Source organism: Eutrigla gurnardus (genome assembly GCF_963514095.1).
Source record: "Eutrigla gurnardus genome assembly, chromosome: 1".
NCBI classification, from domain to species: domain Eukaryota; kingdom Metazoa; phylum Chordata; class Actinopteri; order Perciformes; family Triglidae; genus Eutrigla; species Eutrigla gurnardus.
Genome location: NC_139915.1, coordinates 29,420,322 through 29,438,951, shown reverse-complemented (window position 1 = coordinate 29,438,951; position 18,630 = coordinate 29,420,322). Strand labels below are relative to the sequence as shown.

General features: G+C 41.8%; 1 protein-coding gene across 1 annotated transcript; it reads right to left on the bottom strand.

The window, feature by feature from the left end:
* Positions 1–8: 8 nt before the first annotated feature.
* On the bottom strand, positions 9–18,166 carry LOC311019412 (CD151 antigen-like). Its single transcript, XM_084018809.1, has 8 exons — positions 17,975–18,166; positions 14,030–14,114; positions 9,998–10,189; positions 4,729–4,803; positions 2,796–2,900; positions 1,741–1,899; positions 1,377–1,463; positions 9–1,257 (listed from the first exon to the last, which is right to left on the bottom strand). Exons 2-8 carry the CDS (start codon positions 14,111–14,113, stop codon positions 1,198–1,200), a joined length of 762 nt encoding a protein of 253 aa, XP_083874935.1. The 5' UTR covers position 14,114; positions 17,975–18,166; the 3' UTR covers positions 9–1,197.
* Positions 18,167–18,630: the final 464 nt, after the last annotated feature.

Genomic DNA, 18,630 nt, shown 5'->3' with positions numbered 1-18,630 from the left:
ACTAAGTGTATAGTTGATGAATGTTTATTCAAACTCAAATCATTCCTGGACTATCACAGAGGCAGAAATACAGCAGGTTGATTTAGTGTCATCTTTTGAGGCGTTGCCAACAGTGATCCTACCTATGCGTTTGTTAAATACAATAATAAATTCATGGTTTATAGAAAAGTAAACAAAAAAAATCTTCATTCATGAAAAGAAAGACATCAGTAGGTCTGCGAATAAGGCTGGAAGAGTTACAGTAGGTCCTCACACAAAGTTACAGTTGAAAACTTTGGCATCAGTGGATAAATCCTTTGTATAAAAAAGAAGCAAACACGGGGCACTTTCTTATGAGCCGTATTAGTGGCGCTGCCTGTATATTATTATTAACGCGAGGAGTCGCCGTGTCAAACGGCACTCTGCAGATACCGCGCCCTTCTCCGGGGACTTTAAGGCGTCCAGCGTTGATTAAAAACACGATCGCGAACACATTAGGCGAGAATTATAGCTCAAAAGAAAACACCTGGAGTGCTGAAAACAATCATTTACAAAATATAAAAAACAGTTCAAGAGTTTAAAAGGCCACTATGGAACATATATTTAAAATGTGTGACTGGCTAGTTAACATGGAAACAGAGTTGCCGCTGCAGTTGAAGAGGGCCCCAGTGGTGGCGGCTTGTTAAACCCGCCGCCACTGCTGCTGCTGGGACGGGGAAGCTGCCGCCATCAGGATTAACATTTTCTGCAAAGTGCCAGTTTCACTCGGCTGCTCTTTTTACGGCACTCTCGGGCGCAAAGCACCTGGCCGGCAAACAAATGTACACCGAGGGAACCGGAGTGGAAAAAAACTCCTGCAATGTTTTACTCCCAAGGAGGCTGTCCTACTCTAATTTACACAATCGGTATTAAAATTCCCCATCAGTTTCTCTCTGAGGCTTTATTTTAGTTTTTGTTTTCTCGCAGTGCTGTGATCTCGGAGATGGAGCTGAGGCTGCAGCTTGAGTGCTTAATTACTTGAAGAAAACCTTGCAGTGTTTTTCTACCTTTTTGTTTCCAAAATGAGATCCTCAGATGTGCAACCTGATCCCTTGCCAAATTTCCCTTCCCCTCGGTGCAAGGCAAAGAAAAAGAACCTACGGGCTATTTGGGTATGGCGTGCGGTGATGAAGTTACCTCCTTCACCAACACATTTCTCTTCTTCTTCTGCTGCTCCTCTTAATACGGCTCTGCCTTTAGACTTCGGTATAGGCAGCATGTAAACACCATCCCTATGACCTGGGGGTTTGGATAGCCGGGAAAGGAAAACACACGATTCAGCAGGAATCCCTCCACGGAAATACATTTTATTTAATCTCCGTTCTGTTCGTGTTGAAAGAGCGGACGCCTTCGCTCACCTGTACACAAGCGATCCCGACGCCCACCGCGCCGATGATCTTCAGATGGTCCAGGATGAATTTCTCCAGTTTGGTGATGCAGCCGCCCTGAATGAAGAGCAAACAGTGCCTTTGTGTCGGGGAGTCTCACAGCAAACAAACGTCATGGATACGGTTCAGATACGGCAGCTCTTCTCTGTCTCCCACAGCCAAAACGGGAGTTACATATTATATTTACGCATATTTGAAGAACCTGATAACATGGGCCGATGAAGAAAATGGTTGAAACTGGTGCCCAGCCCTGTCAGAAATCGTGATCAAGCCACCCACAAGGAAAGCCCTCCCCCTCTCCCCCTGACAGCCCCGGCACCCTTCATCCTCTCACCTCCACCTTGTAGATGTTGGATGGATGGTCCCTGCGGCCGCAATGCTCGGTGGGAGTCTTGCAGCAGCTGTCAGGCACCATCCTCCCGTTTGCTTCTCTGGAGCGGATCCAGACGCTCTCGGCCCAGTCTGATGAACTGTTGCTGCCACAGCACTTGAACTGAGGGGAGACGGAGGAAGACACATTTTCTATCTTTAGAGGGGAGGGGGGGATTTTGAAGGCAGCAAAGAAGTATGAAAAGACATTGATTTCTGCATTTCACAAAGGCAAAGACAAGGGAAAAAAAGTCTGATGTGATTATTTGTTTTCTTACATATAAGCTACAGCGACTTAGCTTAGCTTAGCATAAAGAGTGGAATCTCTGTCCACAGCTAACCTAGTACAGGACTATTTCTCCAGAGTATTAAACCTCCTGGAGTCTCTGACTGGTAACTACTCCCAATTATAAAACAGTCCAACTCACAGTTGGACTCTAAAAACAAAAGCCATTTATACAGTTTGTTTTTTTTGTGCACCACTTAAACAAAAGGAGATTTAACATTTTTAATTAGTGAGATTCAATGAGCTGGTAGGTGGACTTTATGTGACTGTGAGAAGTCCAAATAGATTTTTAGAATAGGTTTAGGAGAAAGAACAAAGAATAAATGCTGACGTCTTGCAGCCCGGGGCTTCCCATACTTTGAAAAGTAAAGCATTAAAAAACCAACGCGGCTGAAGTCTCGGCTGCTGCTGACATTTCTCTGCTACAGGAGGGTGAAGTACAGCACAGGGTGCAGACAAGTCCATCACGCTTAGCTGAAGACAGAAGGACTGGAATCGGATTTGTTTGACTCGCCCTCATCACTGAAATCTCTAATCTGCTGGGATGATAGGTTACCAAAACGCCGTCCAATCAACGGGCCACGTGCAGAGTCCATGTGACCTTTTTCTCAGACGCTCTGCTTCACTTCTAAATCGGATGGGTAAATGACCAGCTACGCACATCCACTTTCTTGGGGTCAAAGGGGGGGGTCACTCTTACAAAGTGACGTGGACCCTGCTGTGCACACGCTTACCTCCTGCTGCAGCTTGTCCACCGCCCTGGTGATGTGCTCATGGGTGCCCTGGTGATACTTCTGGGTCATGGTCTCTCTCAGGTTCTGCTTCAGCTCCTCATTCAGCTGTTCAGACACACAGACAGTATATATCTATACACAGAGCATGACTAGTAGATGAAATGAGCTGTGATTGTCGACTCAGCCACTGAAGGATAATTATAAATGTTGTGGACGGCAGGTTCTAACAACAGAGGAGCAGATGAGGACGAAGACGGGGTGGCGGCAGAGAGGAAGTGGGTGTTTTTGTTCTCTAGACCGGCGGCAGAAAAAACGCTTACAGGAGGAGCGGGGAGAGGTCTGGGGGGGCTCAGTTTCTATGGCAACAAGCCAGCTGGGAAACCACTGTAAATCAAAGCGTGAAGGAGATATCATGGGAGTGAATGATGAAGAGAGGGGAGGGAGGGAGGGAGAGATGAGAAACAGGAGGTGAAGAGGAAAAAAGGACGAGGAGGGATTTTATTTTGACCTGTTGACAGTTTGGGGGAAACGCTGCGGCAAAAAGGAGGTGAAAACGGGCAATTCAGGATTCAAAATGGCTCAATACGTAGAAGCAGTTCACAGCTGCAGATGTTGAGGTGTAAATGTGCGCCATCTACAGGTAAAGAGGGTAATGACATCTGCTGTTTTGTCAATGGTGCGACCTGAAGGCAATCACTTCTTCATGGCTGGTGTTATACATATTTAAAATGTTTGTTAATGAGTATATGTTCTACTGAATACTGGAGAGAATAATTCTGTTTACCATAAACAAACTACATGGTTGATGATATGAAGGCAAAAAGAATAAAAAGCTATACAGAGAGAAAACTATTAAATGCTGAAATCAGCAGCCATAAAATAGAAAAACTAGAGTCAAGTGGCAGTTTACATCCATGGCAGTAAAAAATGTCATCACTTCATCGTTTTAGCCTATAAGATGTTTGTGTTAAATGTCATCATTCGCATATGAAGTCTTGAGTTATGGTCGAAAACGTATTTGTCAAAATAGACCATAAAGCAGGGGATGCGTCGGATGTTTGTGCCAAAACTCGTAGACATTCGCTAAAGGCATTCCTGAGTTATTAGTTCCCGTGAAAGGAGCAGGCGGACAGATAATCTGTAAAAAGAAAATGCACGATGTGTTCACGTCTGCAGGTCTAAACAGCTACAGCCGAGTCATTCGGAACGGCATCTTGAAGTGAAAAGCAAACGTGCTGTACTCCCGAGTGTTTATCAGAGAGACAAATGAGGAATAACAAGGAGAGAAGAAGAACAGAGGGCGATGACGAAGATGAAGAGATGTTTTTGTAACAATCTTTTGAAGCAAGTAGAAGTGCGAGAGCTTCAGGAAGCAGCAGAGGGCCTCGGAGCTCAGACGACTTGTGTTTTATTAATTGAGGCAGTCATAATGAAAGCACCTCTAGACTGAGAGAAGTCCTGTTGTTGAGCTACAAGCCACCGGGGGCGGGAGGGACGCTGGAGAGCAATGTCTGGTTAATATGACTAGAGGTGGATTTGTAAAGGAGGACATAATAACCATAGTAAGGTGGAGGGAAAGAGTTTAGTTTCCACATCAAGATGTTATTCACTTGCTTGTGCATTTAGTGCATTTTGTGGTTTACACACTTTTTACACATTGTCGTCATTATGTAGTTATTTCAGCATATTTTTTTATCTCTTTATTGCAATTAAATCACACAAGTTCGTTTTGGGTTCATACCGCTGTAGTAAACCAGCCGATGTGTGTCTTGCTATTCAGAGTGAACACAGCTCACTTCAAGCTCTCTTAGCGTTAGTGAGAAAGTCCCTAAATCCTCACTTCTGTCAGCTTCTCCTCACTCATTCCACACATTCACCCTGACATACAGTAAAATCCCAGGGTGCATTGTGAAACCTTTTTGTTTTGGGTTACCTGCTGGTAGTAGATATAAGCCAGGACGCCGGCCAGGATCTCCAGGAGGAAGATGCACATCAGCAGGACAAAGTACTGGAAACGGCAGAGAAGAAAATACAGTTAGTGGACGATAACGTGATGAATCATCAGGAGGCTTAAACATCTGATGTGGGGGACTTAAAACCCTCTTGCCTGCACTGCTATGTATACAAATATAACATGCTAACACATGTGAACATGCTCATGTTTTTGGTGTAAGATAACCTTTGTTGTTTCCAACGTGGAACTTTGTTTCTCTTTAATCTGACGGTTAAATGAGTGTTTTTGCAGTGAAAGAAGTAATAAGTGACATTATGCTCTCCATAACTGCAATTCTTTATAGGATAAATGCATTTTTAAAAGGTTTTTTTTTTGGGCCTGTATTTTTCAAGTCACTTCTGAAATTCACCACAATCAACTTATTGTGTTTTATTGTGATCTACCATAACTTATGTCTCGTAAACATCTGCACAGACAATCTTTCCAGAGGCTGAAATCAAGAACAACTGGGTGAGTGTATTAAGTCTTTCCGACTTCACACACACACACAGATCATGCTTCCCGGGCTGATCCCACACGGACAGTGATGTGAAGCGGGTTTGACAGTGAACCTGTTGTTGGCTGTAGAGTTACTGACTGCCGTGACTCCAGAGGACTCCTCATGATCTCAGGCACACACACTCTCTCTCTCACTGACTCTCTCATTTTACATCTGAGCTGCCATTCTCCCGGGCGACTGAAGGGCACAGTGTAATTACTGCCAAAATGACTCTCGTGTACAAAACCTGCATTGGCTTCAGAATATCCAACATGACGACGCTGAACTCCTGCATGCAGCATTCGCACGCCCGTATTTGTATGCAGCTGCGTGTTTTAGCAGCGTCTCCATTTCAGACTTCATTAGAAGTGTAGCGCTTTCCTTTACAATTACGGAGCGAGCGGGGAGTTCAGAGTCCCGCTGAAGGTGACTTTAATCAGACAGATAAGGGTCGGACACGTGCCGAGCTGTCTATAAGCGCCAAAACAGCCGCCTGCTCATTTAAGTCCAGCCGGCTGCTTGATTATTCGTTTTCCTGGATCTAATCAAGTGGTTTTATGCTATGTGCATCTGCGTGGTGATAGAGAAACAGGCCCGTCTGTCTGTATCTGCTCCCACATGCTCCATAGCAGCGGCTCTCAACCATTTTCACTCAATTCCCTCCTCTGGAGGAAGAACAATTTCAAAAAGTTAATGCAACAAGATATCAGGCCATCAATTTCCTTCTTTTGATGCTCGACAACAAACGCACACAAACACACACACACACACACACACACACACGCACACATATGCACAGCTCCATTATGTTCTCCATCTTTGGCAATCTCTTGCGACCCCTCCTCCCTCATCATGACAAGTTCATTCCTTCTCTGTGATTCATGGCTCTGATCTCAACTCTTCAAGATGCACCATGCATTCAAAAAACACACACACACACACAGACACACACACACTAATTTACCCTCCCTGACAGAACACAAGCCCGACCCGAGTGTATTTATGTTATTCAGCACCATAAATAAATTATATTTATGTTACGCAACAGCATAAAGGACTTAATTTAACACTGTACCCAGACCTTCTCATCCATCTCTCCTGCCCTTGTTGAGGCCTATGAGATTGTGCTCAGAAATGAAGGATGATCATAACTAAATCATGAAAGACTCGTCGGGTTTGCAGAACAGGCGGAATGTGAGCTGAAGCAGCTTCACGGAAAAATGAAAGATGAAGCTCTATAACCTTTGCTTCCGCTTGCATCTCTGCCAGCCTGTTGCCTCGTATGAATACGATCCAGCAGGAAGAAAGACAAAACACCACATATAGTAAGATGAGGAAAAACAATGAAAATGGAGGCGCTGGATGCCAGACAGTGGGACTGACAGCTGAAATTTCAGCCACAATTGATGAAACACTGTTGGTGTCTACACGGAGGTAAGCCCCCCATTCTACTCTCACCTCCCATTAGAGGTCAAGCCAGGGGGTCTCCAGGGAGAAGCTGGGTAGCTTTGCTGGCGGTGAGGAACGTCTGAAAGGCCCGCCGAAGGCCCCCAGACCCAGGCCAGACAAGAAGTCGAGGACCTCGGGTCACATTTTCGGGTGTGGTGGACATTTTTTACGTTTGTGACGATTCATAGAATAAATAGCAGAACAATAGTTTGTCTCAGACCTGTTGTCTGTGTGTCTGCAACGACCACTGCTGTATTGTGTGAGTGAATGAAGGGCTAACCCTCCGTCTAAACACTAACGGGCTGTAAGACGTCTTAAAAACCCCCATAGTGGAGATGTAAGGACTGTACACGAGGAGTGGAAAGAGTGACAAACGGCAGATGAAGACACACAGACGGAGTGAGAAAGGCTTTTAACGTGTCCAAGTCACAACGGCATGAAGTCAGTTTCTCCACAGGTGGATCCAGCCTCCGTGAGGACTGCTTTGCATTTGGCTCTGTGCTTTGGAAGGAAAAACCTTCTCCCCTCCTCTCGCCGAGTCATTCCACCGTTCTGTCGCTTTCCCCCTACAAAACAATGAATCTGTGTGCTGGCAGACACCACAGGGAGAGTGTTTTTCTTCTGCGCTTTGTCTTACTGACCTCGCTAGTACTTTGTATAGTGCAAACATCACTTACTGTGGGCCTTTTTTTTGTATCAAAAAGGCAACAGCTCATTTATTCAAGCCTTATCGATGCAGGTATCCTGGCCATGCTGTTGCTGGATCAGCTTCTTTTGCTTTCATCTTGCGGTGAGAACTTGTGACCTTTAGGTTACAGGACAGCGTCTGCACTCGCCACACATACAGGAGAACAATTACTCCCCCACCACACCGCCCTTATGTTTGCCCTCTTTAACAATCTCGATAGTATCTCTCCTTGACGACAAGTTCATTCCTTCCCTGTGATTCATCGACCTCATCTCACCTCTTCGGGATGCAGCGAGCGTTTCAAAACTACACGGCGTACACGCGGGACAAAAGATGGAGATGCACATCTGGATCTGCTGACTCATAAATCAAATAATCTGGACAGTGGAGACTCCACTCCTCTGCTGAGATAGAGCTAGAGATGTTTCTGTTTTAAAAGGGGAAAAAGAATCCCCACACTTCAATACAGACAAAAGTCCTTCTCTATCTAGAGCAAAATCTAGAGCTTGAATGCATCTGTCGTAGCATTTCTTTTATTCTACTTGCCTGCATCTAGGTTCCCGGCTCATTTGCATATTCCCTTTACATCTGGGTCTCTAAATGTCATCTGAAATCTATAATTTAATTTATCCAATTTTAACCCTCGTACATCGTATGGTCCTTTAATGTAAATTATTTGGTTTTATGTTTGCCCGGCATGTGAATAGTAGTTTAGTATTATTAGTAATTGTATTATTATCCAGATGGTAGGATATAGTTTTAAGTCAAATGAAACTGGCTGCAATTTTACTCTTAATTTTTCGATGATCAAGTTGTGGGAATCACCAGATGTGAGTTCTTAAACTTTAAAAAAAGAATTACCAAAAGGTTTAATACTGTATTTGCAACATGTATAGTTATGTTATGAAAGATCGATACATTGTGTTTGTATATTGATACAATATTGTCTTGAAAAATATGGCAATACTTTGCAGGATTGATCCCCCCCCAATATTTTCTCACAACTGTTTTCATTCGTGTACCAAACTAACGAAAATAAGCAATTACGAGTCTGTTTTTTGTGAAGACATTTCAGTCGTTACAATAATAAAATGAGCATTGACATATGATGAGAGGAGTTGTTGCATAATTTGAACATAAGCGGCCAAAAAAACAGATTACAGTCCAGTAGTTTTGTTTGTTTTATGTGAGAAGGTTTTTTTTTTAATTCTAAGGTCATCCATGTCCTCTATAAACCTCTTGTGACTTCACCAATGCTTCATATAAATACACCTGATGGAAACTGCCTGTATTTTGGCATCCACCTCGTCTCAACCTTAAAACATCTGGCTGAGCCGGATCCTTGTGGACTCGTCTCCAGTGACATGTGGATAACGACCCTGGAGCCACAGTGGTGTTCATCATGCAAACGTTTGCCATGTTGAAAAAGTGTGAATAGTACAGTGTCTCTGTGTGTTTGTACAAGGATGCACGTTCACCAGGTCTCTGTAGGCAAATCCCACCGTGCTGTGTAGAGAGGGTGCCAAGTCAAATGTGGGCATGCACGCTCTCCGACTGTGTGAAGTGCTTTCCTCGTCTGAACTGAACCCAATCCAGGCTGATATCTTGGCTCTGTGTGTTCGTGGCACCACAATGTCCTTCTGACAACCAATACTTCTGGAAGTTTAACACGGTGTCCCACATTTACTTTCTGGCTTATTCCAAAATACATTCCGATGCCAAGAACGATGTCAAATAAATTGATGTCCCACTGAAGAATATGTGATCCAGTAGTATTTGGAGCACAGAGTAAGAGCCTGAATCATTAAATATACAAGAACGCACCGGACGGATGGGACAGACACAACGCCTCCCGTCACTGCCGTCGCCAGCAAGGAGGCATACAAATCTACTCGCTCAATGACTTCCACAAAGGATTTTAATACGCTTGTGAAAAATGTTTGTTTTTCCCCAACAATAGGAGCGTTTGGCCATCTGGGTGGAGACAGGAAATAATGCTTGCCAGTGCACAAGTTACCGCTCCATGTCAAACACAATAACAGAAGATAGAGAACCAGTGTTTTCCTTTGTTCTGTATCTGGGCAGAGTCCTGAATAAAAAACGTGGGCCCTTTAATGTAGATTCTGTTTCAGCTGAACAATTTTGTCTTATTTACATAATGATTTTATTAATTAATATGCTGTGCTGCATATGCAATATTTCTATATTTTTTGGAACGGTAATAAAGTTAACTCAACTCCACATAGGGCTGAAACTAAACAGTGATGTTATTTTAAGTTTTTACAAATTATTATCTTCTATTATTATCACAATGTTTTTTTCAGTATTGGGGTTAATTTACAAGTCACTGACAAACAAGCTAGCAGTTCCTCCACTTATCTATAAAAGCCATTTGATTTAAATGTCCTGAATCTACAGTAAGGAGGGGGTGGTGGGAGAAGAAAATAATCACCAAAAAAATAATATATATCATCATAGTGAATTCATAACATCCCACTGTCTGATTTAAATGTGTTGTGATGAGATTGTGTGCAGCTTCCATCATCCCTCTCTATCCCGACGTGATCTCTTACCACTCGCAGTAGCCTCCTCTGCTCCTTGAAGGTGGCACAGCAGCCCAGCACGCCGGTTACCATGACGATGGCTCCAGCCAGGACCAGTATGTAGGCGGAGGCAGCGTAGGTCTTGGAGGAGAGAAGGCTGATGTAGTCGCTCTTCTCAACCAAGGTCCAAACACCCACCGCCATCACAACGCCCCCTGCCAACTGAGAGAGCAAGCGCGTGTTAGAGTCCGTTAAAGGTTTACATTATTTATCACACAAGTTGCCCTCAAAGTGACCAAGGAGGGAAAATGAATGTCTGTCAATGGTTCTGATGAAAATGACCCACTGCTGCCGTTTGAGCCGAAGCTGGGGGATAGTTGTGAATGAGCCGGATGGAGCTGCGGTCAGTAATACAGGGCTGTCACTGCTAGACTGGAGGAATGCATATACTTAGCTACAGCTGCAGCAATTAGTCCATTTATATGAGAATATCATGCTTCATTTTTCAAGCAGAAATGCCAGAGATTCTCTGGTTTCAGCTTCTCAGATGGACAGATTTGCTGCTTTGTCGCACATGGTGGTAAATATAATATATTTGGGTTTGGGACAAATAAAGACCTCATTCTCGCTCCAACAAATTTAATTATAGTTTATAGACTTTTATAGACGATAAATTGGTAAAATAATGGGACAGAAATAATCAATAAATAAAATAATTTATATTATTTCTAATTTTTTAGAAACTATTAAGTGAATCTTTAAACCCTTAAATGGAATAAGCCCAATAAATAAATAAAGTCTTCAATCCAGAACACAACAGTCATAGGTCCAACATCTTCAGCTTCATCTAAGATAACAGTTTTAAGAGAATACGAAGGAAATTAAATCAATAAGATGTCAGTAAGACAAGGGAACAGATGGTGCAGCACAGAAATCTGTCATGGTGCCAAAGCAGTCAATCCAACAGCCGGCCTAATTTGGATTTCATTCATCAAAAAAGGGGCAGACGACGGCTGGAGAGGCCAGACGGCGAGTCAGACTGAACCACGCCCGAGGACAGGGTGGCAGGAAAACACACTAAACAGAAAACATTTCACCACACTGTAAACTAGGATGTGCAATTTAGTAGAAATATGCTCAAGCCATATTCTAATGTCTTTTTAAATATTTACCTCGGGACATTTAAAAAGGATAAGGATAATACTTCAAGATAATTGATCAAAAGAGGCGATAGTAATGTTTTACTTCTTTTAAACATAAATAGTCTCAAAACTTGCAATCCACAGAAAAATAAATCCGACAGCAGAGAGCGACAGACTGAAGAGGTAAATGGTGTTCAGTGTTTGCAGTGATCGCACCATGTGGTGAACAGGATGGTTGTTGTTTACCTGCAGTTAAAACTCAATGGGCCACAGGAGTTAGTGACTCTTGTCTGAGTGTAATTGAAAGCTGCACTGGGGAAACTAGCTATGGCGACCTCCAGTGGCAGCAAGAGGAACAAACATGTCATGTTCTTGTGCCAAAAGAAAAACCAACCAAGGCAGATTAAATGAGAATTAAAAAAAGAGGACATGAGCACAGAAGAAGTAAAGGCAATGAAATAAATTAGATCACATAAATAGGAATAACAACTCTATAAATAAAATGTAGATCAAACATTTCCAAAAAGCTTTCACAAATTCTAAGAAAGTTTATGCAGTGTGACTTATCACTGACATCCATTATTAAAAGCATTGCTGCTACAATAATGCTTTGTTTGAATTGCACTCCACTCAAACTTATCTCCTCGCCCTCCTTTATGTTCACAAACACGTCAGATAAGGATTTGAAGGAAGTTACTGGGAACACAGCGGTCAGTGCCTGAAATCTCTGACATGAAGATTGTGTTCTGGAAACATTAATCTCTAATATAATACCCTTCAAACGAAAACATTCAAAATAACTTCTTTTAAAAAGGTTTTTAACTGTATAGTTTGAGTTGACGAGCCAACATGTTCAAAAAATCCATGACTGGACAAAAACTCTGGAAGCATGTGAGTTGGTTTAGCCCGGTTAGTTCACCGGACCACGAAACTGTGTGCCGACACTGTGAAACTGAAGTCTGGTTCATCTGTGGATTCACACCAGACCCCAATGTGTTGATTAGCTGAGCGAAACAAAAACCGATTGGAGGGCGAGCCCCTTCTCCTCGCGGCCTTCAGGCTCCTCCCACTGCATATTCACAACGAGCCAAAATAACTAAAGTGTTTATCTCTGCGTATGTGTGTGTATATATATATATATATATATATGACCACACTCGATAGTAGATGATACAGAATTATACTAGTGTAGCGCACAGCAGCACCTGACACTTAAACTCTGCTTCATAGGCCGTCATTATGCATCTGAACAAACTTTAAGATGAACACGTTTCCACAAATAACATTTAAGCGGTGGTCAGAGGAGGACGGGTCCGGCCTGGATACTTCTATTTACTGATGCTTTTTATGTTGTAGAAGGAAACATTAACATCTCTGAAGCTACTGTTAACCACAGATCTTATTATTTCAGGCATCCAACCAACAGAAATTCACACTTGACTTTGAGCCGAGGGAGCTGCTAAATGCAAAAATGCTCCCTTGTTGACGTTTTAGGACTCATTCCTGCTGCACGCTATTCTGCCGTTCACCACTAAACCAGCTGTTACAGATGTGACCCAGGATGTGCAGCGAGACTTAAATAAGCTACTGCATACAGAAAGTAGGGCGGGTGTGTGGGTGGGACCTCCAGACCTGAGGCAGCCATATCGTTGTAACCCATCTGGCACTGAAAACGTTCAGGACCGTCTGTCTGCCAGTTTGAGAGAGAGATCCGCCTCTTTGGCAGGAAGATGATTATCACATATGGGGCCGAGCCGTCGGTGCGATTTCACACCGAGAACGATGGAGGACGAGAGAGACGGTGGTGCTCTGCTGCCACGCTGATGTTTGACTCTCATTACACACAGAACGTCCAACATATGAAATCCGTTCTTTGTAAAGCCGTTCTCCTGGAACACCGCATTCTTGATACTGGAATGTTTTGGGAGGAAATTAGCCTCTGAATGCATCCTCTGTGTCCTCGCATAAGTATGCAACTTGGCTTTGATTCGGATGAACTGGAGTAGCGGCGGACGTTCATCTGCTGCCTGAATAAAAACGGCTTTGTTGATGGCCTCAGGCCCATTTGTGTCATATAAAAAGCTAATTGTGTGTGTCAATACATGGGCATATTATTTATTACTGTCCTTTTGTTTGGCTTCTGTAATAGAATTGTATTTTTATGGGCCAAAATCTTCTATCACGATATAGTTTTTCAATGACGATATGTATCACAATACATTGTGAAATGATATGTAAAAAAGAAAAATAAAGTAGACAGTTATAGTCTGAATGGTCTACTTTGATGGCAGATATCATATAGTTTAAATTATTTGTTACCATTTGGGTTTTCGAAGGTTAGTTTTGTCCGTTGTGACAACATAATCCAAGTAATTGCTGAAAAAAAATCACAATAAAGGAGGTCAGAAAAGCTTTGCCAGATTATCTAAACCACTTTATGTGTCGGGAAAACTTGCAACCGATATGTCAGAGGAGACAAAACTCTGGCAAAAGCCCAGGATCAAAGTTGAACCAGGTGTGTAAAGAGCTCACAATGGAGAGCTTGGTCAATCGGTGTATTATTGTTATTATTCTCCTTGCCGTTCTCTTCCAAACACAGTAAAGTTTGACCGAGCTGAGGGATTGTTGAAAACCTATCATTGTCCAACTGCTCGTGTTTCTCGATCCCGTCAGTTGCTGTGTTCCAAGATCTCAGCAATTATCTTGGTGAGTAAAATCATATTACAACCAATAAAAATGATGGCCTGACCAACGGACAAAAGGGGGATTGTATTAAAAGTTATAAATCCAGAGAATAAATGTTTTAAGACATTCATATTGGAGAGCATGCAGGCGCTTGAGAAGCACATTAGACCAACACAAGCACTTACTGTAATTAAATCCGTCGTGGAAGCTCAACTACGCCAGAATGGAAACTTACCCAAAAGAGAAAGTTGAAAGTAAACAGGAGGTATTTCAGGCAGATGGTCCCACAGGCTTCCTTTTTCTCCTCATAGGCCCCCATGCTGCAAAACACAGCAGACTTCAGGTCAGTTGTGACAATAACAAACAGTGGGAGGAGAAGCTAGAATTATTGTCTAAACGCAGGCAGCTACAAAACAATACTTACAAAAAATACATTCTGTAATGAAATAATACATTAACAAAAAAAAGCCACTCAACAAAAATCAAAGAATAGAGAGCGAGCATTTGATGGCAGCTTTCAGCGCTCTGCAGTTTCTTTGTGTGACAAGAAAGTTTGATGGCCGACTTTTAAGAGTAAATTTAAACACCACAGATTTAACAGAATATGTTTTAAAAAGGGAAACTAATTTGTTGAAGGTTATAAAGTCAAGAATATCACATTTAACTAGGTGTGCAACTACCGATTATTATTGTCTTCACTTATCACTTGGTCTATAAAAAATGTAAATAATTCACAATTTCCCAGAGTCCTCAGTGATGTCTTCAGTTTGCTTTATTTGTTCGACCAACAGTCCAAAACCCAACTTTACCACCAAAAGCTCATGTGTAAGTAGGGCTGGGCAATTGGGCCTAAAAATAAAATCTAGATTTTTTTCAAACTAATGGACAACTTTCATTTTAAACCTAGATTTTGTTCTGTTTTTCTCTAAAACTAAAAAGACCAAGGCAAATTTTAAGTACATATTTTCTTTATTAACACAATACAAATAAATGAGATTACCAAGTAGTCTAGGCCAATGTGATCAGCTTTCAAGAATTAAAAAAAAAAAAAAAAAAACACCACTTGGCTGTCATTATTGTGCAAAGATTTTTTTTAAATCAAATTGAAAAAAATGTCTTGTTTTAAACCGCAATTTTGCGGTTCACCCATTTCACAAACCCTATGAGTAAAAATGCAAATGAATCCATCAAGCAAATTCCAGTTAGCGTTAAAAGAGCCTCCGTGTTTATTGTTTTAAGGCAGGAATGAAAACAGATGGACGGTTATCCCAACACTCTGTGTTTAGATTGCAGTAATAGATACCGTATTCAAATTTGACAGTGTTTCCACTGCAACAATGCCAAACATGACACCCGTTTGAAGATGGTTAAGATATCTAGATCCTATCGTAGAACAACACTTGCTGCCTTCATGTAATCTTAATTGCCAAAAAGCTCACGTTCCCCCGTTTCTTTTTTTTTTTAAACCCTGCAATTTTCTTGACTCACTTGCCAGTCAAGCTCAGACTCGCCCTCCACCTACTGCTTCTTATCAAACTTCTTCCCCTCCTGCCGTCTGCGGACCCAACGCTGACTCCTCTCAAATCAGATAAGTGCAATGCATGAATGAGTGAGTATGTCTGGTGTCTGGTCTCTGTCTGGTGACCATCTGTTACGATGGGTCCATTTAGCGCCACCTTGTTAATTAAATTCAAACAACACTGAACAGACAACTCCTTATGCTAAATCTAGGAGCCGGATAGGAAACAGCTGAGTCAAGACAGGAAGTAATGGCCCTTTAAAATGCTTAAAAACCACTGGAAGACAGATGTTTTTGTTGTCACGATTTGTATTTAGCAGACTCCAAATAAGACATTTTTAGGCGATCTAAATGCTACAAATACATTTTATGGGATGAAAACACACTGAGAGAGTTAGAGTTCCCAGACAACAACATGGACTATGGCGAGTTAGCAGCTTGTCAATCACGAGGTAGCCACGCCCATAATTTAATAAATATAAATCGTGCTGTGGAGAAGGCTTGAAACTAGCGATTGAGACCATAAATTCATGTTTACAATGTTCACTGAGAAGAACGTAAGGCACTTTAGCGTTGGGTTCACTCTTCAGACCCGCAGGTTGATGGTGAAGTGTATGCATCTTATTAGCTTTTCCCAGGACGTGACTTCTTTACTCAAGGGCATATCAAACAACACCTGTCTGACACACTCAATGTAAATTGCATTTATGGCTGTCTCGTCTACACTAGAAGATTACAGTGGGGAAATGCTTGGAACAGGCCCACCAAAGGGATTTGTGGTTTTTTTAACCTGTAAAAGTGAGCAGATTTGTTTAAATGTTATAGACATTGCAGGTTCAGTGAAGGTGGATGGTCTTTTCAGGCTTGTTGGGGGGGAGGGACATTATTATTATTATTACTATTATTATTACTACTACTACTACTACTGCTGCAGTTTTGAGCACAAACTACAAGTAAGGCTATTCAATTATCAAGTAGATGTAATAGAAGCTGTCAAGTTGGCATTGTTAGGTTTATGTGTTACAAGAGATGATCAATGAGTAATACATATTTAATTGACAATTATTTTCATAACTGATCAACTGTTTTGAGTCATGGTTCTAGCTTCTAATACGTTTTTCTTGTGCGTCCTCAATTGTGAAGTCAATAATTTGTTTAGTTTTGGACAGTGGAATACATCTGAAGACATGATTTTGGACTCTGGAAAAACCGATTCAATCAAGAAATAAAAAACAGTCATCAATGTTAATGATTGTTAGCAGCCCTACTTGAGATTATTTATGTATATTTAAATGAGAGGAAAATCACAAATCCAATATTTTGACTCGTCCACGCCAGATTAAATAAAGTCTACAGCACTCTGATTTGAGCAGCCGTAGAGACACAACTCTCAACATTTCATTTAAAGTGGGACTTTATATACGACACCTGCAACTGCATTATGACATTTTTTCACTTTAGTCTTCGGGGACAAGTGTGTTGGAAGACCAGCGTAGTGAATAAGTTGAGGACATAGAGTTTTGTTTAGGTCTGAGCTCTCGTAACCTTTTTCTTTTATGCATTTTTGTCATGTTTTTCTCAAATCAAATAGTTTAGTTTTAGATTCAGATCCCGTCCTGTTCATTTAACTTAGCAGACAAGATGGTGAATAAAAGTCACTCTTAATAAATGATGATATTTCCTGTGTTAAATAGGTCTTCCGCTTAAAAAAAAACGGACAGTCAACACTCAAAAATACATATGACTTTTTGGTCGAATTGGTCTAGATTTGGTGGTATTGGCCATTCTTTAATATTACAGGATTATTATGGCACTATTACAGCAAACGTTTTGAGAGAACGCAAACATCTTTATTGCAAAAGTTGGCAACTAACACCAAATCAATCTAGACTGATTCACAAGCGCTAGGTAAGAGGACACACGTGTATTTTGGAATGGGTTGAAATATCCCTTTAATTTCTATTACATCTGTATTTCAAGTCACTGGGACCACTGCTTCGATTATAGCGCAGATTTTGGGGGAAAAAACAAGTAATCTGATTTGATTGAGACGTCATGATAACATACTTCTAATTGAAGTGAGTCAATGAGATTCAAACCTGTGAGGCTTCATCACCAGACTGGAAAGCACCGGCTTGTCTGACTAGCTCCTAGCTGGCTAAAACATGACACAACTTGGTTATGATTAATAAGTGACGTTACGTTAAGTTACCTAGGCGACGATGAGTTAGCTAGCTAAACATGAACTAACCGTCCCGGCAGCAGCTCAAACTAGCTAACTAGCTTTTTCCCGTAATAACCGTGTATAAAACACAAAAAACGCCGTCTAAAGCCCCCCGTCGTGTTTTAAATTACACGATTAACGTCACCATCACCGTACACGTACGTTTTCCTGGTTGAATCTCAGCCGGTGTACGCTAACGCTGAACTTTATCCGTCTTTCACCACTGTGTCGGAGGTGGGGGGAGAAAATGACAAAAACACACATTTATAGCAAGACGAGCTTCTTCTGAAAGCCGGCACCGACCCGGTAAAAAACACAACACAACCGGTGTGATAATAGAAACTCGACGTTTCGGCTGTATCGTTAAAAGAAGACGTTAACGTTTCGTCGACATCGCGGTAGAGGAAGCTAATGAACCTCGAGGTGCGTTCACTTACCTGTCGTTTTTTCCGTCGTCCGTCGATGTAAAAGAGATGCTGCGACACGATATTCCTTCACTTTGGTCTGTTTTCTCTCTACTTTAATCGGATAAAAGGCCTCTCCGACAGCCGAGTGGATCCGGAGGCCAGGAAACCCAAAGTGCTGAGCTCACGTACAGATTTCTGCTGCTGCTACCACCGCTGCTGCTGCTGCTGCTGACTCCACCCCGGGCCACCTTGCATGTTTCCTCGGTGTTTTTTTTTTTTTTTTCTATCCCGGGGCGACGCTTATGTGATGCAAACAGACACAGACTGATAAAAATAAGAAAAGTAAGCACGGTTCATTGGATTTATACCGAGAGTATGAGGGCCAGTTGATTTTTTTTTACTAATAAATTCAAAGTATGTTAAAGTCTCACTTTAATGAGATAACAGTCAGGGAGCTATGGAAGTCCATTTATGCCACTGTCACAAGAAAGAGGAACCTTTCTTTGATTCTCTCTCTCTCTCTCTCTCTCTCTCTCTCTCTCTCTCTCTCTCTCTGTCTGTTTGCATCACAAGTGTAAGAAAATTGTTTAAAAAACAAAAAAATAGATATTTTCTAAAAAATAATGAGATATTTTCATAAATATTGACTTAGTATCTCAGAATAATGACACACAACACGAAGTCAT

What these genes read in the sequence shown, in the direction of transcription:
- LOC311019412 (XM_084018809.1), bottom strand. Translation starts at nt 14,113, where the DNA reads ATGGGGGCCTATGAGGAGAAAAAGGAAGCCTGTGGGACCATCTGCCTG. An exon ending in AGAGGAGGCTACTGCGAGTG is followed by an intron (nt 4,804 to 9,997) that starts GTAAGAGATCAC and finishes TGCCGTTTCCAG; the next exon opens with TACTTTGTCCTGCTGATGTG. An exon ending in CTTATATCTACTACCAGCAG is followed by an intron (nt 2,901 to 4,728) that starts GTAACCCAAAAC and finishes GTGTCTGAACAG; the next exon opens with CTGAATGAGGAGCTGAAGCA.